The 24,176-nt window shown below is 48.0% G+C and overlaps 1 protein-coding gene across 2 annotated transcripts; it reads left to right on the forward strand.

Annotated features, from left to right (window-relative positions):
* The first annotated feature begins 3,446 nt into the window (after positions 1–3,446).
* LOC309401951 (cellular tumor antigen p53-like) lies at positions 3,447–17,878 on the forward strand. 2 transcript variants are annotated; one of them, XM_081971337.1, is made up of 10 exons: positions 3,447–3,726; positions 8,628–8,746; positions 9,132–9,443; positions 11,615–11,801; positions 12,613–12,725; positions 14,731–14,840; positions 15,418–15,530; positions 16,440–16,555; positions 16,753–16,859; positions 16,962–17,878. In XM_081971337.1, the coding sequence occupies exons 1-10, from the start codon at positions 3,537–3,539 to the stop codon at positions 17,050–17,052; spliced, it is 1,458 nt and encodes a 485-aa protein (XP_081827463.1). In that variant the 5' UTR covers positions 3,447–3,536; the 3' UTR covers positions 17,053–17,878. The 2 variants fall into 2 exon arrangements, with proteins under 2 accessions (XP_081827463.1, XP_081827464.1); XM_081971338.1 differs by lacking the exon at positions 3,447–3,726 and adding an exon at positions 4,202–4,771.
* The last annotated feature ends 6,298 nt before the right edge of the window (positions 17,879–24,176 follow it).

The raw sequence follows: 24,176 nt of genomic DNA on the forward strand, positions 1-24,176 counted from the left end.
TGATTGTGCGCCATTTAATCAGGCCTTTTATGACTTTATAAGTGACTATTTATAGGTTTTGCAAGATGATATTCAAACGGATTACACCAGAAGCGAGGAATCGACAGGGATAGAGATGAGAACGTCCACGGATCTACAGCTAGCCCTCGACTTATGGCCGCAAGTCAGCCCTACATTTCGGTCGCTAAGCGAGGCGGTTGTTAAGCGGGGTTAAAGTCACGGGCTAGTAGTTAGTTCCTGGGCATGGAGGGAGCGCCTGCCTGCCTCCCTCCTAAGTTGGATGGGGCCGTTCCAGAAACAGGTGACAAGGTGGAATGGGTTGGTGAGACCAGTTTACTGGTTAAGGTGCTGGGCTAGAGACTGGGAGTTCTAGTTCTTCCTTAAGGATGACACTAGCTGGGTGACTTTGGGCCAATGACTCAGAGATGGGGAGTTCTAGCCCTGTCTTAGGCATGAAAGCAGATGGTTGATTTTGGGCCACTCCCAGGCGACAGTAAGTTCTAGTTCTGCTTTATCCGCGAAAGCCAGCTGGGTGACTTTGGGGGAATGACCAGGAGACGGGGAGTTCTAGTTTCGTCTCGGAGAAGAAGGCCAGCTGGGTGACTTTGGGGGAATGACCAGGAGACGGGGAGTTCTAGTTTCGTCTCGGAGAAGGCGGCCAGCTGGGTGACTTTGGGGGAATGACCAGGAGATGGGGCATTCTAGTCTTGTCTTGGGCAAGAAAGCCAACTGAGTAATTTTGGGCCAATGACCAGGAGATGGGGAATTCTAGTTTCTGGGTGATTTTGGGCCAATGACCAGGGGACGGGGAGTTCTAGTCTCTTCTTAGGGTGTGGTTGTGGTTGTGTGTGGGGGGTGGGTGGGCGGGAGGGAGATGAAGGACTATTCTGAATGTTGTGCCATCCAGGGAATTCTGGGAGTTGAAGTCCAGATGTCTCAAAGTCACCAACGGGTGTAGAAACTCCCGGCTAAATTCCCCCAGGACTCCGGGTGCGAATCCTGCCCCCCCCCCCCCCCCCCGCAAACGACAACATTTCCGAATTGGGAATCTCTCCTTCCAAAAGGTTGCACCCAGCGACCTGGCTCGCCTATCGGAGTTTATCCATGATTTCCCCTTGGCCGAGTTTACCACCCCTCCCACCTCCCCCACGCCACTCATTAACCTTAGTTTATAACCCTTAATGACCATCTTAATCAATCAACTCACAATCTTCCGTCCAGTTGTTGCTACTAAATGCAATTTATGGCTCCTGCCAAGCTATTTCCAAAGAGGGGGGGCAGGATTTGGGCCAAACGTATACACATTCCAGAGATCTGGGATCCCTGATTTCACAACGGATCTGATTGCAGGAGATCCGCCTTTGAACTCCCAGCCTAACAAATGTGTTTCTTGACCCACAATCACAATTAGCCATTTTGCAACGCGAGACCGAAGAAAGGTATCCTCGATGGTAGATGGGAAAAAATATTACCGGTAATCCTCCCTTCACAACCCTTCGCTCAGCGACCGCACGGAGTAACGGCCCCGGAAAAAAAGCGACAGACCATCGGTCCTCGGACTTACGACCGTCGCAGCATCCCTTGGAGCGACGGGGGTCAAAATTCAGGAATTAGGAAGCACGGGACAGGCAAAGTCAATTGGGTGGGGGGGAGAGCCAGATTCACTTAACAACCGTGGGAACAAACCCTGGCGGGATTGACTTATCCACCGCCTTGCTTAGCAACGGAAATTCCCATCCCTATTGTGGTGGTTGAGTCAGGGGCTAGAAGAGAAGGACGAGGGGGGACTAGATAGCCATCTTCCAATATTTGAAGGGCTGCCCCCAAGAAGGGGGGGGGGGTTTCCACCTATTCTCCAAAGCCCCTGAAGGAAGGACAACAGAATCAGAATAACAGAGTTGGAAGGGACCTTGTAGGTCATCTAGTCCAACCCCGTCCAGGACAAGAAGCAACGGATGGAAACTCATCAAGGAGAGAAGCAACCTGGAATGAAGGAGTAAATTTCTTGACAGTGAGTGGAACTGCTTGCCACCAGAAGTCGTGGGTGCTTCCTTACTGGAGGTTTTCTAGAAGAGTGGCCCGTCATTTGTCTGGAATGGTATAGGGGCTCTCCTGCTTGAGCAGGGGGTTGGACTGGATGACCTCCAAGGTCCCTTCCAGCTCTGTCATTTCCCTTCTCCCCATTTGCCTCCTTACATTCCAGAGACAAGTTGGGGCAGCGCTGCCCTCCTTCCAAACTTGACTTCCTACCCAACCGGTTCAAGCCGCTCCAGATCGCCTCCCCGTTGCCCCCCCCCCCCGCGCCGCCCTCCCTCTTAATCAACTGGGGATAGAAAGAAGAGGAAGGAGTGACGGGGATGCGGCGTGTGCACGCGCAGGCGCGCGCGTCCCCCGTGAAACCGCTTCGACCTTAGCTCGCTATTATCTCCATCTTGGCCTGTTGAAGGCGAGCGGACTTCAACTCCCAGCATCCTCCAGCGTGGTCTCTGCCAGCCGCGGAACTCTGGGAGTTGGAGTCCGTACGCCAAGTCCGTTAAAACCCTAGTCTGGTTTATTCCTCCCCCCCGCCCCAATTTTCCCCTCCCTCTAGTTAGGGAGCCTCCTCCTCCTCCCCCACCCCACCCTCGAGATTCCCACGCCTCGTCCCGTTGCTTTTGCACGATAGATTGCTCCTGCAGTTCTTCTATTTCAGCGGTGTGAGTTCGATCCTAGGTAGAGGCGGATGGAGATGTCTCCTGAATGGGCAGAGGGTTGGACTAGATGGCCTCCAAGGTCCCTTCCAGTTCTGTTATCATTCAGTTATTCAGAAGTTGTGAGAGCTTCGTCACTGCAAGCTTCCAAAAAGAGACTGAACTGCTATTGGTCAAAAATGGTGTAGGGTTTCCTGCTTGGGCGGCGGGGGGGGTGAGCTAGATGACCTCCAAGGTCCCTTCCAGCTCTGTTAACATTCTGTTATTCAGAAGTTGTGGGAGCTTCGTCACTGCAAGCTTCCAAAAAGAGACTGAACTGCCGTTGGTCAAAAATGGTGTAGGGTTTCCTGCTTGGGCGGCGGGGGGGGGGTGAGCTAGATGACCTCCAAGGTCCCTTCCAGCTCTGTTAACATTCTGTTATTCAGAAGTTGTGGGAGCTTCGTCACTGCAAGCTTCCAAGAAGAGACTGAACTGCCATTGGTCAGAAATGGTGTAGGGTTTCCTGCTTGGGCGGGGAGGGGGTTGGACTAGATGGCTCCAAGGTCCCTTTCCAACTGTTCATCTGTTAAATGGATAATGCGGGGGGAGAAGGAAAGTAGGGGCGGGGAGGGCATTCCTTTAACGTCAGGAAAGAAAGGGGGCGCGGCTTTCCTGGGCCCTCCCTCCGCTTGGGGATGATGGGAATTGTAGTCCTGCCCTAGCAAAATCTGGACTGAGCAAGGGGGGAGGCTTTTTTTGCGGCGTTGGGGGTGAAGTTGGGGCTGGAGTGGGGGGAGGCACACATTGCAGGCGGCACTGCAACCGGTAAAGCCCCCCGCCGTCCCCGCCAAGGAGATGCCCGGCTAGATGCCCGCTCCAAAGATGTTCCCGCACGCCTCCCCCCGCTGCCCCATGCTCGCGAGAGCGCGCTCCGCGGGTTCGAGCCGGGGGAATTCCCACCGCGTGCGCTCCTTGCAACTCGGGGATCCAACTCGCTTTTTTCCCCCTCTGCGCTGCCAGTTTTTGGAGACCGGATCGATGCCCGGCAGCGGAGTCGGTAACCCACGGGGAGGGTGGGGGGGAAGTCTTCGTATTGCGGGGAGGGGGCTCGGCTTCGCTGGCTTCGCTCTCCGCTGACTCAACCCGGCGCTTCCGCTCCGCTCCGCCTGGCTGGCGGGAGCCGAGAAAGCGAAAGTGGAGCGGAGCGGAGAAGCGAATGGAACGTTGGAGGCCGCCGCGTTCGGCTTTGGAACGCTGCGGTGCTCGGCGTTCTCCCCCCCCCCCGCTTCGTTCGGAGCGGGGGGGGGAAAACACGACCCCTCCTCAAATATCATGGATCTAAAGCTGGGAAGGAGGGGGCAAAAAAATCCCAGCCTGGTTGCCCCCAGCCCCTTTAACACAATGGAAGCCCCCCACCCCTTTGCAATCACACCCCTAAGAAGCGGGGTGGGGGGGGGAGAAGGAAGATGGGGGGGGAGAGAGACGTTTAATGCTGCTCTGTTGATCTTTCCTGCCCCCCCCTTCGGGCAAGAAACTTAATCATTGCTAAAGACCCCCTCCCCAATTGTTGGAATGGTAGAGAATTTGAAAAGGGGAGGGGGGGTCAGAATGCAAGGAGGGGGGGTGTTAAATTTGAGGAAGGGGCTGCTGGAGGATTAAGATGGCTTTCTTTTAAGGAAGGGTCCCCTTTCTCTTTTAGGAAGGGTCTTTCTCTCCCCCCCTCCCCTTTTAGATAGGGTATTTTAAAAGGCTTTCCTGGATTTTGGGGCGGGGGGCGAGAAACAGGTTTTGCAATGGCTGGGACAGCTCTTCCGATTTTTAAAACCGAAGTCGAAGCTTAAATCTTCGCGGGGAAATCGGATTCTCCTTTTCTCTCTCGCTTCCCCCCCCCCCGCATCAGGAATCGTTTTCTGAATAGTACAGTCCGCTCCGTTGTCGGCTGCAGTGGGAAGGAACCAAAAGAAGGGGCCGAGGGGGGCGGTATAAATTGGGATTGCTAAAAAAAGTGGGGGGAGGTTTAAGTGGGATTTTTGCACGTACACCTCGAGATGCATCGCGCTGAAGATGAAAAAAAATATATTTCTGAATGAAATAAAGCCCGGGTAAGGCTTTAATCATTTCCCCTCCGTTCTTTACGCCGCGGTATAGCCTCGCTGGCCTCCTCCTGTTTTTGCTTAAAAGGACGCGAAAGGAAAGCAGGTTAAAAACCTTTTCGTGATTCTTGCAAAGTTTGCTAATCGAGCCGGCGCCAGGTTGATAGCTATTTCCGGGAAACTTGGTGAGGTGGGGGACACACGCACTCATTTAAGTTTCCTAAAAGAAAGAAAAAACAACAACCCAGAATGCATTGCCTGTTTTGAAAAAAATAGTTGGGGTGGGGGGGTTGTATCAAAGGGGTGCATTTTCTGCCAAGCTAGAAAAATCGGATTTGGTAGCTCTCTGAGCTGGGTGGTTTTCACCACCAAACTAGGTAACAGCATCAGTGCAAAATAGCGATCTCTGATTAAGTACATAAATCAAAGCCACGAGGCCCAAATGGGGTCGGGGGTGGGTGGGTGGGCAATGCCAAAGAAAGTATCCGATTTGGGGGCATTGGATGGGGGCGGAATTTGGAAGCTGATAGATAGATAGATAGATAGATAGATAGATAGATAGATAGATAGATAGATGATAGATATGGTAGATAGATAGATAGATAGATAGATAGATAGATAGATAGATAGATAGATAGATAGATAGATAGATATGGTAGATAGATAGATATGGTAGATAGATAGATATGGTAGATAGATAGATAGATAGATAGATAGATAGATAGATAGATGATAGATAGATAGATAGATAGATAGATAGATAGATAGATAGATAGATAGATATGGCAGATAGATAGATAGATAGATAGATATGGCAGATAGATAGATGATAGATAGATAGATAGATAGATAGATAGATAGATAGATAGATAGATAGATAGATAGATATGGTAGGTAGGTAGATATGGTAGGTAGGTAGATAGATATGGTAGGTAGACAGACAGACAGAAAGACAGACAGATATAGATATAGATGATATAGATATATGGCTGTGTGTGTGTATGTATGTCCCAGCATAACGCCTCGAGCAATTTCAACCAAACTTGGTACACAGATGACTTACTCTCTGGAGAAAAATACTGTGGGGGTAAGACACCAGTAACACCCCCAGGGGTTTGTGTTCTGTTAAGATACAGCCTGTTGTGCCTTCAAATGGCTTCTACCGTACTGCCGTAAAATGGCTTCCACTGTACAGCGCAGCGGAGTTGCCGTGGTAACGGCTTCACAGTACTCCACAAGGGGTCCTCCCTCTGGTAAGGGGGAGAAAATCCAACATTACAAATTACGTTTAGTCCGGACATTTCCCCCCCCCCCCCTATAAATAAATCCCCGGACAACTCTGGATTATCGGCTAGTATAAAAAATAAAATAAAGGAACACGGCTAAATGGAATACCAATTGCACGTACCAGGTAGGAGGTGTTTAAAAAGACAATAAAATGCCGATTTAGGATGTCATTTTGCCTTCTTTTTCTTTCTTCTTTAACTCCACCCGCAATGCAAACATTTATTTTGGGCGTTTCATGCCAAATGGCCCCGAAGACATTTTTGTACCGTTTTCTCCCGAATTTTTAATCTGACCTGCTCTCTGCTTAATTTGGTGCCACATCTGTCTGGAGCAGCCATTTCCTGCTGCCTTCAAGAAACTTAAAGCGGACGTAGCCAAATTCTCATTTCCTGTGTCAGCAGGAAGCACGCTGCGGTATAAAATTATTTTTGTAATCTCTTTTTTTTAATTAAAAAAACAAAACACATAATCTTATCATTTGCAATCTCCGTTGAGCCCCAATATATCCGTTTGCTCGTTGAAATGTCGGTGGAGCGAGTTTTGCGCCGTGGTATGTTGAGTTTTCTTGGCAGAAGTTGCAATCGCTGCCGTTGTTAAGCGAGTCACATCGTTGTTAAGAGAAACACGGCAGTTCTTTCAGTTAGTAACCCGGTCGTTCAGTGAATCTGGCTTCCCCGTGGACTTTGCTTATGTCAGCAATAGGAGACAAGATTGGATCATGGGAATGCTGCAGCGGTCATAAGTGTGAGAAACGGTAGTGTCGCTTTTTTCTGGTGCCGTCGTAACTTCGAACGGTCGCTAAGTGTAAGTCGAGGATAAGCTGTATTGCCTCTGCTTTCCGGGTCTATCAAACAATGATTTCTGACACAATTTCTTTTTTTAAATCCATCATCCTGGTTCCATTATACCAGGGGTGTCCAAACTTGGGAACTTTAAGACTTGTGGACTTCAACTCCCAGAATTCCCCAGCCAGGCTGGGGAATTCTGGGAGTTGAAGTCCACAAGTCTTAAAGTTCCCAAGTTTGGACACCCCTGCATTATACAATCCCTCCATCATTTTCTGCAAATATTTTCTTTCTTTCTTTCGGCTTTGAAACGGAGATGAGCACCGCCCCCTGGAGTTGGGAACAACTAGCACAGATGTGCGAAGGGAACCTTTATCGTTTTATATTGCACAAGCTTTGATCCGTGGTTACGCATAAGGACTTCGGATAGAAACCTTCGAGGGGTGGGAAATTCACGAGAGAAAGTGGAGTTTGCGCCTGGATTTACACCACAATCGAGCTAGCTTGGATTTAGCTTAGGGTTCTGTCTGAACAGACCATCATGGCTTATGGCCATTAAATAGAGCAGTCTTTCCCAAATCCCTAAACCTAAGCTAGAAGGGGGTCTTTTAAAATAGGTTTTTATTATACAGATAACTCACTTAGCGACCGTTCAAAGTTACGACAGCCCTTGTGAAAAATGATTTTTTCCCCACACTTATGACCCTTGGAGCATCCGGTGGTCACGTGATTAAAATTCCAAAGCTTGGCTGTTGACTCACATTTATGACGGTTGCAGGGTCCTGGGGGTGGGTGGGTCCCATTTTTGTGACCTTCTGACAAGCCGAATGGGGAAACCAGATTCACTTAACAACCGGGTTACTAAATCAAGAACCGCGACGATTTACTTAATAGCGGTAGCAATAACGGTCGTAAAGTGGAGCAAAATTCACTTAACAACTGTCTCACTTAACAATGGACATTTGGGGCTCCGTTGTGGTCGTATGTCGAGGACTGTCAAGGTAGTCCTCGACAGTTCATTTAGTGACCGTTTGAAGTTACAGCGGCGCTGAAAAAAGGGACTTATGGCCGTGTTCCACACTTACGACCGTTGCAGCATCCCCATGGTCACATAATCAAAATTGGCTCACCTTTATGACACTTTTAGTGCCCCAGGGTCACGTGATCCTCTTTTGCCACAAGCAAAGTCAAAAGGGCGAACCAGATTCACTTAACAACCGCGTTAGCGTTGTGGTCATAAGTCGAGGACTATCTTTACGATGCGAGTTTTTTTTTCAAAAAATTTTTCGCCAATGAACACTGTGAGTTGGGCAGCTTTGCAACTTGGTTTTATTGCACAACTAGTCTATGCTATTTGTATTCAATTTAGCTGTATTCCTTTATTTTATTTTTATTTTTATAGCTGATAACTTGCCGTTACCCGCGTATTTATTTATAGGGGGAAAAATGTCCAGACCGAACGTAATTTCTAATGTTGGATTTCCCCCCTTACCCGAGGGGGCCCCCTGGTGGAGTACTGTGAAGCCGTTACCATGGCAACTCCACTGCACTGTACAGTAGAAGCCGTTTTACAGCAGTACGGTAGAAGCCATTTGAAGGCACAACAGGCTTTATCTTCACAGAACACACACCCCGAGGGGTTTTAGGGGTGTCCTACCCACACAATATTTGTTTCCAGAGAGTAAGTCCCCTGTGTACCACATGCGGTTGAAATTGCCCGAATTCTTCGTCTTCGCTTCCGCCGTGTTAAACAGCAGGGACCTTTGCTTCCACCTTTTTCTTTACTGCCTCAGTTTCCCCGTCGGAAAGAGAAATAAACATGGAGCAAGACATCGACGCATCACTCAGCCTACCCTTAAGCCAAGGTACCTTTGAGGAGATGTGGCAGTCCGAAATTACCAACCTGATTTCCGTGAGTGTGAAATTTCTCTTCCGCCATTTTGGTGGACTTCGATTCCCAGAATTCCCCAGCCACTGTGGAATTCCGGGAGTTGAAGTCCACCCCAAAGTTTGAAAACCACGGATCATTCGAATCCATGTGTTTGCCTGAGTCGACGCCAAACGCTACCTTGTCAACTATGTTACAAGGTGGCTTGTCTCTTGTGGAGGAAACCCTGAAGGTCTCTTGACCAAGCCACGATTGGGGGTTTCTTGGGCATTGAAATGCCCGGGATCGTTGGTTTGTCAAATCAGGAAACCATCGCTTCAAATCAAGATGTAAATGTCATTTTTGCGGACTCTTAGTGGGCCATTCCGTGACATCCGGGATATAATGATAATATCTTTGCATGTTATAGGAATCGGAGATGATGGGCTCCTCCATTCAGCAAGTCACCGTCCCTTTCCCCGAAGAAGGGGGCAGCTCCATGGATCAAACCAACTTTGGCTTGTTGGCGCCTCTGGACGCAGGCGCTCCGCTGGGAGAAGGCTACAGCAACATCTCGTGTTTGGGGGGGTTTTCGGTGGACCCCCAACTCCTGCTCAATGACCCCAAAGATTATGGGGCCGGGGAGAGTTGCGTCTTCCCCCCCACCGAAAACCATCCTGGCCAGTTCGGCTTCGATCTGGAGTTTGAGAAGTCGGGCACCGCCAAATCGGTCACTTACACGGTACGAAGTGGAGACCGGGGATATCACCAGTTCTAGGACTTAAATTGGGGGGCAGGGGTCTTTCCTTCCCCCCCCCCAAAAAAATGGGTCTTCTGTGTTGATCGGGGACATCTGGGAGGGGGCTTATGTCAAAAAAGTCAAAATGACTGCCGTCCCGGGTCATTCCTTTCCCCCTTATGTTAGATCAACATAACCTAGATTCCATCTTTCCTTCCGGCAATCTCGGTTTGTCATTGATCCTGGTTTGTTAAAAGTACACAGGGTGGACGGGTGAGGTCAACTTAACTTAGATTGCATGTTTCCTGGCTGGCAATCTCGGTTTGGGAGCATTTCTCCTGCGCCTTTCGGAGACCCCCCCACTGGCAAAACCCTGGGAGAAGACCTTCCCTTTTCCCTCTCATTCCCCCCTCCCCAATTTATTTGTACCCTATCAGATTACACCTTGGAGGAAGACCCTCTGCCGACACCCCGGACCCCCAATTTTTAACTCACCGCTTAGCTGGTGCCCCGATTTTTCTAACTTCAACGCATCGATTCGCTTCTTCGGCCATCGGTCACTTTCCCGATTCTTGGTTGGGGATTAAAGCCCCCTCCCCCTCCTTCTTCGGTTTCAGCACACCCACCCAATGGCTGGGCTTTGAATTAGGGTGGGGGTCTCGATGGAGACTACCCCCCTTCCCTTCTGCCTTGCGCAGAACGCTGCCTGCCCGCAACATGCCTGGACATGTTTCTCTGCTGGGTTTTGGGAGGGTCCCAGATTTCTCGGGAGACCCCCGCCCCATTTTCCGGCATATGGCGAGAGACCTCCTCCCCACGGCCCAAATTCCTTCTCTTGCAATGAAGGCAGAAGGGGCCAAATGCCCAACACCGTTGCGTTGGGAAACTTGGGTAAGGGGCTTGCTTGAAATGGGAGGGTTGCGATGCAAATCTTGCCCCCCCCCCCCAGTCCCACCAACAAATGATTGCAATGCAAGGCAGGCCTTTGGGGGGGGGGGGGGGGGGGGAAACTCACAACGACAACTTCCGACCTTCGTGAAATGGAAGGAGTCTAGAAATTCAACAAGTACAGTTGAATAAATCCAGTTAATAAAGTCCTCGACTTATGGCCACCGTTGAGCCCAAAATCCCCATTGCTAAGTGAGAGGGTTGTGACGCGAGTTTTGTCTCGTTTTACCACCTTTCTGGCCACTGTTGTTAAGCGAACCACAGTTTTGAAGTTAGTAAGATGGTCGTTAAGCGAATCTTGCCTGCGGACTTTGCTTGCTCGGAGGTCATAAAAGGGGGCCGCGTGACCTCCTGGGACACAGCAGTGGGCGTAAGTATGAGTCAGCTGCCAAGCGTCACATGACTGGGATGCCTCCAACGGTCATAAGTGCGAAAAACGTTGTTTCAGTGCCGTTGTAACTTTGAATCGTCACTAACCGAACTGTCGTAAGTTGTGGACTATCTGTTTACATTTAATAAATGCAAGTAGTCCTCGATATAACGGCCACAATTGAGCCCAACATTTCTGTTGTTAAGTGAGACAGTTGTTAAAGTGAGTTTTGCCTCTGTGCAACCTTTCTTGACACCGTCGTTAAGTGAAACGCTGCAAATTGTTAATTGAGTAACCCGGTTGTTAAGTGAATGTGGCTTCCCCCTTGACTTTGCCTGTCCAAAGGTCGCAAAAGGGGATCGCGTGACCCTGGGAACGCTGTGACCGCCATCAATACGAGTCAGACCCCGAGCGTTTGACAGGGGTGGTCGTAAGTGTGAAAAACAAGTCACATTTTTCAACGTTGTTGTAGATTTAAACGGTCGTAATCTGAGGACTAGCCATAACATGATTTTTTCAGTGCCGTTGCAGCTTTGAACGGTCAATAAATGAGACGGTTGTAAGTTCCGGGAATTTTTTTAAAAAAACTTTTAACTTAAAAGTTAAAAACAAGTCACATTTTTCAACGTTGTTGTAGATTTAAACGGTCGTAATCCGAGGACTGGCTACAATGTGAATTTCTCAATGCCATGGCAGCTTCAAACGGTCACTAAATGAGACGGTTGTAACATTCCGGGAATGTTTTTTTTGGGAAACTTTTAACTTAACTGCAGGGGGCTGGACTAGAAGACCTCCAAGGTCCCTTCCAGCTCCTTCTCTTCTAAATCTTCCTTTTTCTTTCTTTTCTCTCCTGCAGTTCTCGACGGAGCTGAAAAAGCTTTTTTGCCAAATTGGCAAAACGTGCAAAGTGCTGGTTAAGACCTCCGGGATCCCCCCGCCCGGTTCCATCATCCGAGCCATGGCCGTTTACAAGCGGTCGGAGCACATGGCCGAAGTGGTCAAGCGCTGCCCCCACCACGAACGGCAGCTCGAGCACAACGACGGTCAGCCGGGGGTTTCAGGAGGAAAAGAGGAGGGGTCTTTTGGGACACGGGGAAGAGTTATGGGAAGGCTGTGTTGCAGGGGCCCTGAAATCTGGGGAGGGGTCTTCTGGGACACAGGAGGCGTGGCCAGTCTGGAATGCAAAGGAAATCTAGGGAGGGGTCTTTTGGGACATGGGAAGGCTGTGTTGCAGGGGTCCTGAAATCTGGGGAGGGGTCTTCTGGGACACAGGGGAGGAATGGCCAGTCTGGAATTCCAAGGAAATGTGGGGAGGGGTCTTTTGGGACATGGGGAGGCTGTGTTGCAGGGGCCCTGAAATCTGGGGAGGGGTCTTCCGGGACACAGGGGAGGAATGGCCAGTCTGGAATGCAGAGGAAATGTGGGGAGGGGTCTTTTGGGACATGGGGAGGCATGGCCAGTCTGGAATGCAGAAGAAATCTGGGGAGGGGTCTTTTGGGACATGGGGAGGCTGTGTTGCAGGGGCCCTGAAATCTAGGGAGGGGGTCTTCAGGGGCCCTGAAATCTAGGGAGGGGGTCTTCAGGGACACGATTGGGGGGGGTTTCTGGGCAGGCTGTATTGCAGAGGGTTTGAAACTCGGGGAATGCTTCAGCGGTCGTAAGTGTGAAACAATCCTCTTTTTATGTGCCGTTGTCGCTAAGCGAAGAGTCATAAGTCGAGGACCAGTTATAATTGGGGAAGGGGTGGGAACACCGGCCTCCAAACTCAAACTTCTGTGGTTGCGATGGCCATCAACTCAAAACGTCCCCCCGTTTCTTTTCCTACCCTGCACCCCGATTTCTGACTTTGCACAGGGGTGACCCCCGCCGACCATCTCATCCGGGTCGAAGGAAACCCCCAGACCCATTACTACACAGACCCAGCCACCAAACGGCACAGCGTCTGCGTTCCTTATCAGAAGCCTCAGGTGAATTTTTTGGGGTGGGTCTGGGGGGTGGGGTTAGGGCAATTTGGGGTCCCCCCCAGCTCTCCACCCTTCCTTTCTTCGTCTGCTGCCCTCTTTTGGGCTACCCGGCCGAGGGTCTGTAGTCTAGAAATGCTGAGAGGGCTTCCCCCCCTCTAGATTCTGGGTCTTTTCAGGTAGACTGCTCCTGAATAGGGAAGCTCTACTGCGCGTCGCCAGAGCAGAGAGATGTGGGGAAAACCGCCCACCCCGGAAATTGGTTTTAAAAGGGAGACACCTCCCCCCCCCCCACCCTGCACTCATCCGTCTCTTGGTTCCTGGAGGGTTTTTTCTTTTCTTTTTTTACAACATTTTTAAAATGTTTCCATTCAAATTTTTAAATTTTTTCACTGTTTTTCTCCTTTTTGGCATCGTTTTAAAAATGCTTTAATTGACATATTTAAATTTTCCCACGGTTTTTCTTTTTTTTTGCATCGTTTTAAAACAATATTTTAATTTGCATTTTAAAAAATTTTCCCAGTTTTTCTCCTCTTTTTTTAGCATCGTTTTAAATATGTTTTAATTCGGCTATTTAATTTTTCCCACTGTTTTCCTCCTCTTTTTGTATCGTTTTTAAAAAGGTTTTAATTTGCATTTTTAATTTTTTTCCTTTTTCTTTTTTTTTAAAAAAATTAATTTGTATTTTTGATTTTTTTCACTTTTTCTTTTTTGGCCTCATTTTTAAAAAGTTTTAATTCACATATTAAAATGTCTTCCTTTTTCTCTCTCTCTCTTTTTTTTTTTTGCATCGTTTTTAAAAATGTTTTAATTGGCCTTTTTATTTTTTTTCACTGTTTTTCCCCGTTTGGTTTTTTTTGTTGCATTTTTTGTAAAAAGTTTTAATTTGCATATTTACATGTCTTCACTGTTTTTCTCTTTTTTTTTTTTGCATCCTTTAAATTTTTTTTAAAATTCTCCTATTTCATTGTTTCCACTGTTTTTCTCCCCTTTTTTAGCATTGTTTTAAAAATGTTTTCATTCGCATATTTAATTTTTTTTTCATTGTTTTTCTGCTTTTAGCGATCTCTGGTTTTCCTAGAGTCGCCTTATCAGGGTGATGGAATAAATAAAATAAATAAAGTTGCAGCATCTGAGCGTGCTCAAACGTTGTAATTGCGGGGGTGCGGGATTGCAAACTTTTTTGGGGGGGGGTTGTTTCTATATAGTTTGATGCTTTCTTTTAATTCGTGGGGGGGCCTTGTTCCAGATGTCCGAGACGCCAAGAAATTTGGCTAAAAATGGTCAGGATGATTGGTTCTTGTGGCGAGGAGTTCTGTTGACTCCTCCTGCCCTGTTTTGCCCCTTGTGAAGTTCTCCATCCTCTCCCCGCCACTTTTACTGAATTCCCAGTTTCTTCCCAGCTTTCCCCAGTCCTTGAGAGCCGCTTGAGGTTCATTGAAACCTCGGACAGATATAACCCCTCAATTTATGACTAATGGAGCCTTACTATCACAGTCGTAAGTGGTGACAGTTATAAAGAGGGTCATCCACACGACCGAACTGATTTTATGACCTTTTGGCAGCCGTCGTTAAGCGAACGCTATGGTTGTTAAATGAAGCGTGCGCCCGTTGTGTCAAGAAGTAAATTATCTCCTTTTAACGACCCCTTAATACCTTGCGGGGTAGAGCTTGGGGAATTGAATGCAGCTGAGACTTTTACTGGCCGGATGCCCTTCGCTGTTGCCAGTGCGGAGTTTTGTTCGGCGGATAGATTCTCATTCTGCTCAGAGAGAGGAATATCTGCCTCTACTTAGGGTCGAAGCTGATTGCGAGGCAAGAGCTCCACCTCTAGGCACCGTTGCTCATGCCCAAAATGTGGTCACATGACCGGGGGGAGGGGAGGCGGCTGTTGAAACTTGGGAACTTGGGGTTGTGAGTACGCTGTGGAGATCCATCGTAACTTTGAATGGTCGCTAAGCAAGGACCACCTGCATTTGTGCAAATCTCTCTCTCTCTCTCTGCCCTGCAGGTGGGGATGGCATCCACCATCATCTTGTACAATTACATGTGCAACAGCTCGTGCATGGGTGGCATGAACCGACGCCCCATCCAAACCATCCTGACGTTGGAGTCCGCACAGTGAGTGTCCCTCTTCCTCCCCCTCAGCCTCTTCCTCCCCGTCTCCAATGGCGGTCCCTGGGCGGGATGAAATTAGATGGCATAGATCGTAGAATCCTGGCCTTTGGAGGGGGACACGAGAGGTCATCTAGTCCAACCCCCTGTGCAGGGCAACGGATTCCCAGGTTTTGGAAAGGTGCGTCATCACGTGACCCCGATCTAATTTCAGGAGGCTTTTTTTGTGATGGTCGTTAAGCGAACCCGCTACGGGGCGCTTTTTTTTGTTTTTGTTTTGCCGGAAACAGGAAGTAAATATCAATTTCCGGAAAGCAAAGAATTGTAGTCATGTGATTGCAAGACAAGGCAGAGGTTTGGAGTTACGGGTCCAGTTCGTTTTGGGGGACCCGTCGTAAATTTGGACGGTCGCTAAGCGACCGTTCCTAAGTCGAGGACTTGCGGTAAACATGAGAAGCTCAGTCATTGCTGAAGGCATTGGGTATTTTAGTAAGGGGATTGTGTAGTATGTGCTAGAATTTGAACCCGGTGCTCGTCTGGAGGCTGTTGCATGAATGGTATAAAACCTTTTCTTTCCCCATAGCGGGGAGGTTCTGGGACGCCAATGTTTTGAGGTTCGTGTCTGCGCCTGCCCCGGACGAGACCGACGGTCGGAGGAGCTGCAGAGAGAAAAATCCTTGGAAACTACGAAAAAGGGTACATTGGAAGGATGGAGGAGGAGGAATGGCAGAACGGGGGGGGGGGGGGGGAGTCAAAAGAGGAATTAGTGTAGAATCCTTACATAAAGCAGTTCAGTTGGAAGATTCCTGCACGGAGGCTTTTAGCAATAAAGCAGTTTAGCTAGAAGATTCCTGCACATAAGTTTTCAGCATGAAGCCGTTTGGCAAGAAGATTCCTGCGCATAGGCTTTCAGCAATAAAGCAATTTAGTTAGAAGATTCCTGCGCATGGGCTTTTTAGGAATAAAGCAGAAGATTCCTGTGCGGAGGTGTTCAGCAATAGAACAGTTTAGTTAGAAGATTCCTGCTCATAGTTTTTTAGCAATAAAGCAATTTAGTTAGAAGATTCCTGCGCATGGGCTTTTAGGAATAAAGCAATTTAGTTAGAAGATTCCTGCGCATGGGCTTTTAGGAATAAAGCAATTTAGTTAGAAGATTCCTGTGCATGGGCTTTTAGGAATAAAGCAGAAGATTCCTGTGCGGAGGCTTTCAGCGATAAACCAGTTTAGTTGAGTAGATTCTCCAAATATTTTGAGCCTGGGGAATGATCCAAGTATATAAGTACATCGGATCACGGGGAAGGATCTCTTTGTGCAGACTACAATTAATCTGCAGAACTCCCCATCACAGGATGCTGCAAGAGTGTTCTGTTTCTATTGTATTGTATTATTTATTAAAATGTATATAAAGCTCATTATCCCTAAGTGGTTTGCTCCTGAAAACGGAGGGGTGGGGGGAGAGGAAGCTGTGCGGAGCAGACATGGCTTCGGGGACTTCCTCGTGGTCTCCTTTCCTTGCCCCAAAGAGGGTGGGATATCAACGGTTGTGGTTTTGTCCCCCCCCCCCTTTTTCCCCCCCGTTCTCATCCTTGCCTCTCGCTTCTCCAGCTCCTTCGCAAGGCCAGCGTCCCGGCGCCCCAAGCAGGAGCCCAGTGCAAATCCCGCCGCAGGAAGACAAAGACGAATCGGGAGGCACACCTCAGCCCGAGGTTTACACACTCGTTGTGAGTTGTGCGTTGGGTCTGCCGTGGCGGTTTGGGGAGAGGGTTAAGAGGTGACCTCCCCCCACCACGCCCCCCGGGTCCTTTGAGCGTCGGACGTTCCAGCTTTTTTGGGGAGGGGGGGCTAAAGGACTCCCCGAGGGTCACTGGAGCAGCTTGAACCCCGAGCCGACCTCTTAAGGTGTCCATTTTGTTTGCAGATTCGTAACCGCAGACATTACAACATCTTAAAAGAACTTTTAGAATCACTGGAGTACAAGGAAGCGCACGAGAGGGAGAACTCGGAGGGCTGCAAGACCGGGAAAAGGTGGGTGACAGATCCCCCACCCCAAATTACTTGAATGCTCACTTTGCTTCCCGTCTTTGCAGCTTGGCTCGCTAACTCGAGCTCTCTCCATTCTTTCCCCAGCCTCCTGAAGAGCCGGAAACGAACCAAGCTGACCTCCCCCCATCAAAAGTCGAAAGTCTGCGTGAAGGATGAGACCCTGGACTCCAATTAGTGGGGGGGGGGTATGCCGTACCCCACTCCCCCACCCCAATATATTTTGGCCTTGTTTGTTATGCTTTCTTTCTCTGTTTGGGCTTCCAAGGTTGCTCCCATTTCCCAAATTCAGAACCCCTGAGGTTTTGGGATGTGTGTGTCCCCCATCACCCCCCCCCCCAAATGGACTGCCACCTGCTCCCCAATCTTAATTGGGGAGACCCCCCCTCTGGCTCCCAGCCTTCTTCCCCCTTTCTCCACCGTTTCTCCCTCCCCTTGCAACGTGGGTGTTGAAACACGCCCCCCCTCCAGATTTCCGAACCCCAAATTGGGGGGGGGGGAGGGTTTCCTTTCCGAAATATCTAATTTGGGGGAGGGGGTGATCACGGCTGGTTCCGTGCCCCTCCCCTCAACCCTATCAAAGAGGCATTGGCGAAGTGATTTTTTTGACAAGGTTTTTGAAGGTGGGATTTCAACTCCCAGAATTCCACACTTTGAAGTGGGGGAATTCTGGGAGTTGAAGTCCACAGTTGCTGGCGGGGGGGGGAATTCTGGGAGTTGTAGTCATGGACATTGCCAAGCTTTTGCCAAAAAAAAAAAAACCCCACCAGCAAACCTTCTGGCCTTGTAGTTTTAGCCCCTATATTATGTCTGCCATGAATACAGTATTAATTTTTTTGTAGGTTAGGTTTTTCTAGTGTCCCTTTTTAAAAAAAAAATTACTTTCTTATTTGCACCTCCCTCTTGGTACGTTCCTTGGAACGGTATTATTTTTTAAAATTACTGGATTCTTCCGCTTGTTTTATCTTTTTCTACGGAATAAAAACAGTTTTTTTTTTCTTAAAGTTGGGCAAAAGTGGTCATTGGTGAACGTTTTAATTCTAAACCAGGATGGGGGGGAGGGGGGGGACGGTTGGATCGGCTCTGTTTTACAAAATCCCCCCCCCCCCCTTCCCAATTCTGTCATCTTCTGTTATCCTTCTAGGACAGGGGTGTCCAAACTTGGGAACTTTAAGACTTGTGGACTTCAACTCCCAGAATTCCCCAGCCAGCTCTTTCCCCCCCCCCCCACTTTGCTGAAGTCAAGATATATTACGCTTCCTGCATACCCCCCACCGTCTATTAAGAAAGTTACCCTATGCGGCTGATTGGGGGATTCTGGGAGTTGAAGTCCACCAGTCTTAAAAGTGCCCACGTTTCCCACTAAAACTCCGAAGCCCCAGATAAGTAGGATGGGTTGATGGTCCTCCGCAAAATATTGTTCCTAGTCAAATTATGGGTAAACAGATTTTTTGGTGACAGGTAGTCCTTGATTTACGACTGCAAATTGAGACTGGAACCTCTGCCGCTAAACCATGCAGCCGTTAAAGGAATCGCACCTGATTGTACAACCTTTCTTTGCATGGTCGTTAAGCGAATCAAGCTGGCTTCATTGACTTCGCTTGAGGGAAGCTCCCTGGGGTGGTCAAAGAGGGGGATACAAGGTTTCTGCAACCGGCAGAAGTACATGCCTGTTTCTAAGCAACTGAATTTTGATCACGTGACCGCAAGGAAGGTGAGAACTGGCTGCAAGTCCTAACTTTGAAACGGTCGTAAGTTGAGGACAACCTGTAAAATGTCTCCCTTCGGCTTGTTCTATTCAGCCAACACCAAAGGTGTTAGAACTTCCCTTGGCCACTAGGGGGCAGCATTCCATTCACTTAATGATTCATCAGGTTCTTTCTATAGGATTTAAACCCACTCGCAAGATTTGAACTCGTGGCCTGGTTCTGACTTGCCTCCAGTAGGGTAAAAATACCACGCAGGATACAGACTGGGGTGGGAGTTTGCTGTTGCTAAGTGAGACATTTGTTCCAGGGAGTTTTGCCCTGTTTTACGACTTTTCTGGCCACCGTTGTTAAGTGAATCATTGCATTTATTACATTAGTGACATGGTTGTTAAGTGAATCTGGCTTCCCCCCATGGACTGTGCTGGTCAGGAGGTCGCAAAAGGGGATCCCGTGACCCAGGGCACACTGCGACCGTCATAAATGTGGGTCAGTTGTCAAGTGTCCAAATTTTGATCACATGACCAAGGGGATGCTACAAGCGTCGTAAGTGTGGGAAAGGGTCCTAAGTCACTTTCAGTGCTGTTGTATCTTTGAACGGTCACTAAATGAACGGTTGTAAATCGAGGACTCTGTAATTCCCATTCTTAAGATAGCCAAAATATAACAGATTGGACTTTTTCACTTGACAACTTCCAGATGGTGGACTTCAACTCCCAGAATTCCCTGGCCAGCTCAGCTTCCTCAAAGTCCACCCCTATTAAATCACAGTGACTGGGGGATTCTGGGAGTTTAACTCCACCCCTATTAAATGACAGTGACTGGGGGATTCTGGGAGTTGGAGTCCACCCGTATTAAATCACAGTGACTGGGGGATTCTGGGAGTTGGAGTCCACCCGTATTAAATCACAGTGACGGGGATTCTGGGAGTTGGAGTCCACCCCACACGCTCCCCCCCCTTTGCTTGACCGCGCTTGCCAACAAAATGAGGAGGGGGAACCACCCCTCCCCTCCCCCAAAGAGAAGAGCCCACCACCTCTTGAAGTTTTAAGTTGTTGATGTACCCAGCAATGCTGTGCTTTCTTCAGGGGGTGGGGGGTGGGTGGGGGGATACAGACGCTTGTGGGTCTAGGGGGAGGGAAGTGGGGCGTTGTCTTCCTCTCCCGCCCCTTCTCCCCCACTGAAAGCTGGCACTGCCAACTTTCTCCGGCAAAGGGGCCAAGAGCGTCAGCCTCTCCTCCTGTGGCCTTGAGTGGGGGGGGGGGGGAGGGAGCCAACACGATTTTCAAGGACTGGCGAAGGTGGCATTTTCCAGGGCACGGTGGCATTTCAGGAGGGAGGCGTTGAGAAGGCCTGGGATCCGTCCCTCAGCCTTTGGCCAGGCCACAATGGGGAGGATCAAGGGCTGATTTGAGTAACGGAGAGCAGAGAACTTAGAAGAACAGGGCTGGAGGGGGAGCCTAGAGGTCTTCTAGTCCAACCCCCTGCTCAAGCAGGAGTGCCCTTAACACATGGCCGCCCAATCTTTGCTTGAAAACCTAAAGATGATGATAGATTATAGATAGAGAGAGAGAGAGAGAGAGAGAGCTTTGCGTGCCGTTAAGGTCTCCAAAGGGAATCACTGTGATACTACAACCGTCATAAGTATGAGTCAGTGGCCAAGCGGCCAGATTTCAATCCCGCGGGGTGCTCCGATCGTCTGAAGTGAGAACCGCAGCCCCAAATCCCATTTTCCCAGTTGCCGTTGCAACTTTGAACGGTCACTAAGTGAACTCTTGGTAAGTCGAGGACTTCCTATGGCCACCTACTTCCATGCCGCTCAAATTTCACCCCTAGAATCAGCTCCAAATCCAGGATATACATAACATTATCTCTCTGTACCCCATTTTGTTTCTGCAACTGGCCCCTCTTTGCTTTGGGGAATGAAATATTCTTTTCTGATTGCAGTCTAAAATCTCATTTTTATTTAATTTTTTGCTCGCCCCTGGCTGGAGTTGGGACTTCAGAATTATCCTTCGGGCTGCAGTGAGGAAGAGGAAGGAAGGAGGAAGGGGAAGACCTCCCAAAGGGCTGAATTGGGGCGGGGGGCTCCCCCGGGCTGGCTCTCGGGCAGGCAGCCAAGCTCTGCAGAGCTGGGGCCACCCGAGGCCACGCAGAAGAGCCTCCCTCCTCCCTCCTCCTCCTCCTGCAGGCTGGCATCCGGCCACACCGCGGCTGAGCTGAGCCGAAGTTGGCCGAGACCCAGCTGGATGGCACCAGCAGGATAAAGAAGCTGGCAGCAATAGAGGGGGATGGAGTGGGGGGGGGGAAGGCTGGCAGCATGGAGCCCTTTTGCCATCGCCCACGCATGGTGCGATCCGGGCACAAGGAGAGCTTGGAGTCTTTGCAGGGCCTGTTGGTTGATGCGCCAGTCGGTGCCTCCTCCGAGCACTCCTTGGTCTTCCCTGCGCACCCCGATTTCGAATGCATGCCAGCCCCTCTCTGCAAAGCCTTGGCACTCTTCCCTCCCTCCCCCCACAACTTATTTGGTTGGGTAATTTCTCCCCCCACTCGCCACCCCCCCACCCTTTTCCTGCTTGAGGAGCGGGCTGGACTAGAAGACCTCCAAGGTCCCTTCCAGCTTATTCTATTCTATTCTATTCTATATTTAATTTTATTCTTACCTTTACTTTTATTCTATTGTATTCTATATTTAATTATATTCTTACCTTTACCTTTATTCTATTTTATTCTATTCTATATTTAATTTTATTCTTACCTTTACTTTTATTCTATTCTATTCTGAATTCTATTTTATTCTATTCTGAATTCTAGTCTATTCTGAATTCTAGTCTATTGTATTCTATTCTATTGTATTCTATTCTATATTTAATTATATTCTTATATTTAACTTTATTCTATTCTATTCTGAATTCTATTCTATTCTATATTTAATTATATTCTTACCTTTACCTTTATTCTATTCTATTCTATACAGAATACTATTCTATTCTATATTATATTTAATTATATTCTTACCTTTACCTTTATTCTAGTCTATATTTAATTGTATTCTTACTTTTACTGTTATTCTATTCTATTACTTCTCGTCTTTATTCTATTCTATTCTATAATTTCTATTCTATTCTAATTCTGAATTCTATTCTATTCATTCTAATCTATTCTACATTCTTTTCTATTCTGTTTATTCTATTCTATTTTCTATTTTATTAACTCTATTCTGCTCTATTCTATTCTATTCCAATTTCTATTCTGTTCTGTTCTAGTCTAATCTAGTCTAGTTTATCCTAGTCCATCCTAAACCTAACCCCTCCCACTCCTCAGCTAACTTCCCACCGGACCCCCCCTCTCCGCCCTTGGCAGTGTAGGGAACCCCCAAATTGCAAAGTCAAATTGCATCCCGAGATTGGCTGGTGGGGGGAAGGGGATAAGGTTGTATTATGGTGCCCACCCCCCCGCCCTGGTCAGGGGATTATGGGATCTGCCTTGTGGAAGCAGCTGGTGACGGACAGCCGCTGGGGGGCTGGGGGTGGGGCAGGATTAAGCCTAACCCATCATAAAACCAGGACCGAGAGCCAGTTATGGGGCTGGCAGGATGGGGGGGGGGGCGCAGGCTGGGTTTTTTTTGGGGGGGGGGCAAAGGAGTCACAATTTGGAGAAAGAGTTAGCCCCTCCTCTCTCAAATAGGACCCCTGGCTAGAGGGAAAAAGCATCCATGGGCGTTTCCAGCAGTCCTTGACTTACGACCGTTCATTTCGTGACTGCGACTATACTGCGCTGAAAAGAAAGCAATTCAGGGCCGTGTTCCATACTTACGACCGTTGCATCCATCCCCGTGTTTGTGGGATCCAACTTCGGACGATTGGCCACCGACTCGCATTTACGACGGTCGCAACATCCCCCTCGTCTTATATACTACAAAGTCAATGTTTTTATGAGCTTAGAGCATATAATACAAAATAGAAAAGAAAATAGTTGGAAAATGGGGGAGGGCAAAAAGGGGAAGGAAAAGGTAGATTTTTTTTGCCAGAAGGAGAGGAAGTGCAGCTTGTTCTCGACTTACGACCATAATGGAGGCCACCATTTCTATTGCTAAAGCGAGACCGTTGTTAAGTGAATTTAGGCCCAAGTTGCAATCTTCCTTGCCGCAGCTGTTCAGTGAGTCCCTGCCGTCGCTAACCGAGTCACATGGTCATTAAGCGGATCTGCCTTCTCTGGTCGGAAGGTCAGCCAAGGGGGATGGCGTCTCACACACACACACACACACACACACACACACACGTAAATCAGGTGACCAGGGAGATATTGCGACAGTCATAAGTGTGAAACATGGGCCTCAGTCGCTTTTTAAAGTGCCTCAAGCAGTTACTGAATGAACGGTCGTAGGTCGAGGACTCGCTGAAAAGTGAATCTGCTCGGGGCAAGCAGCAGTGACCCACTTCTTTCTCAAATCCGATTACAAATCCTGCATAAATCCAGAGCTTCCCCAGGGCTTAATCTTACAGAAAGTCTAAGGAAAAGGTAGATATGGATATACAAGAGAGAGAGAGAGAGAAAGAGAAACAGATAAAGAGAAAGAAAGAAAGAGAGAGAGAGAGAGAGAGAGAGAGAGAGAGAGAGAGAAAGAAAGAAGAAAGAAAGAAAGAAAGAAAGAAAGAAAGAAAGAAAGAAAAAGAAGAAGGATGGATGGATGGATAGATAGATGATAGATAGATAGATAGATAGATGATAGATAGATAGATAGATAGATAGATGATAGATAGATAGATAGATGATAGAGAGAGAGGGAGAGGGAGAGAGGTAGGTAGGTAGGTATAGATAGGTAGAGATGGATGGATGGATGGAGATAGGTAGATAGATAGATAGATAGATAGATAGATAGATAGATAGATAGATAGATAGATAGATAGACAGACAGAGAAAGAAGGAAGGAAGGAAAGAAAGAAAGAAAGAAAGAAAGAAAGAAAGAAAGAAAGAAAGAAAGAAAGAAAGATAGATGATGGATGGAGACAGAGAGAGATGATAGAGGTAGGTAGGTAAGTTGGTATCGGCTGATAGATAGAGATGGATGGATGGATATAGATAGATGGATGGATAGATAGATAGATAGATAGATAGATAGATAGAAACAGAGAAAAAAAGAAAGAAAAGAAAGAAAAGAAAGAAGGAAAGATGATGGATGGAGAGAGAGAGATGATAGAGGTAGGTAGGTAGGTAAGAAAGTATAGGCAGATAAGTAGAGATGGATGGATGGATGGATATAGATAGATAGATAGATGATTGACAGATAGATAGACAAAGAAAGAAAGAAAGAAAGAAAGAAAAAGAAAGAAAGAAAGAAAGAAAGAAAGAAAGAAAGAAAGAAAGAAAGAAAGAAAGAAAGAAAAATGATGGATGGAGAGAGAAAGAGAGATGATAGAGGTAGGTAGGTAGGTAGGTAAGTAAGTTGGTATAGGCAGATAGGTAGAGATGGATGGATGGATGGATGGATGGATGGATGGAGATAGATAGATAGATAGATAGATAGATAGATAGATAGATAGATAGATGATAGATAGATGATAGATAGATAGATGTAAATGTATAGAGATAGACA

The sequence above is a fragment of the Natrix helvetica genome, assembly GCF_964273705.1.
Source record: "Natrix helvetica genome assembly, chromosome: Z".
Taxonomy (NCBI): domain Eukaryota; kingdom Metazoa; phylum Chordata; class Lepidosauria; order Squamata; family Natricidae; genus Natrix; species Natrix helvetica.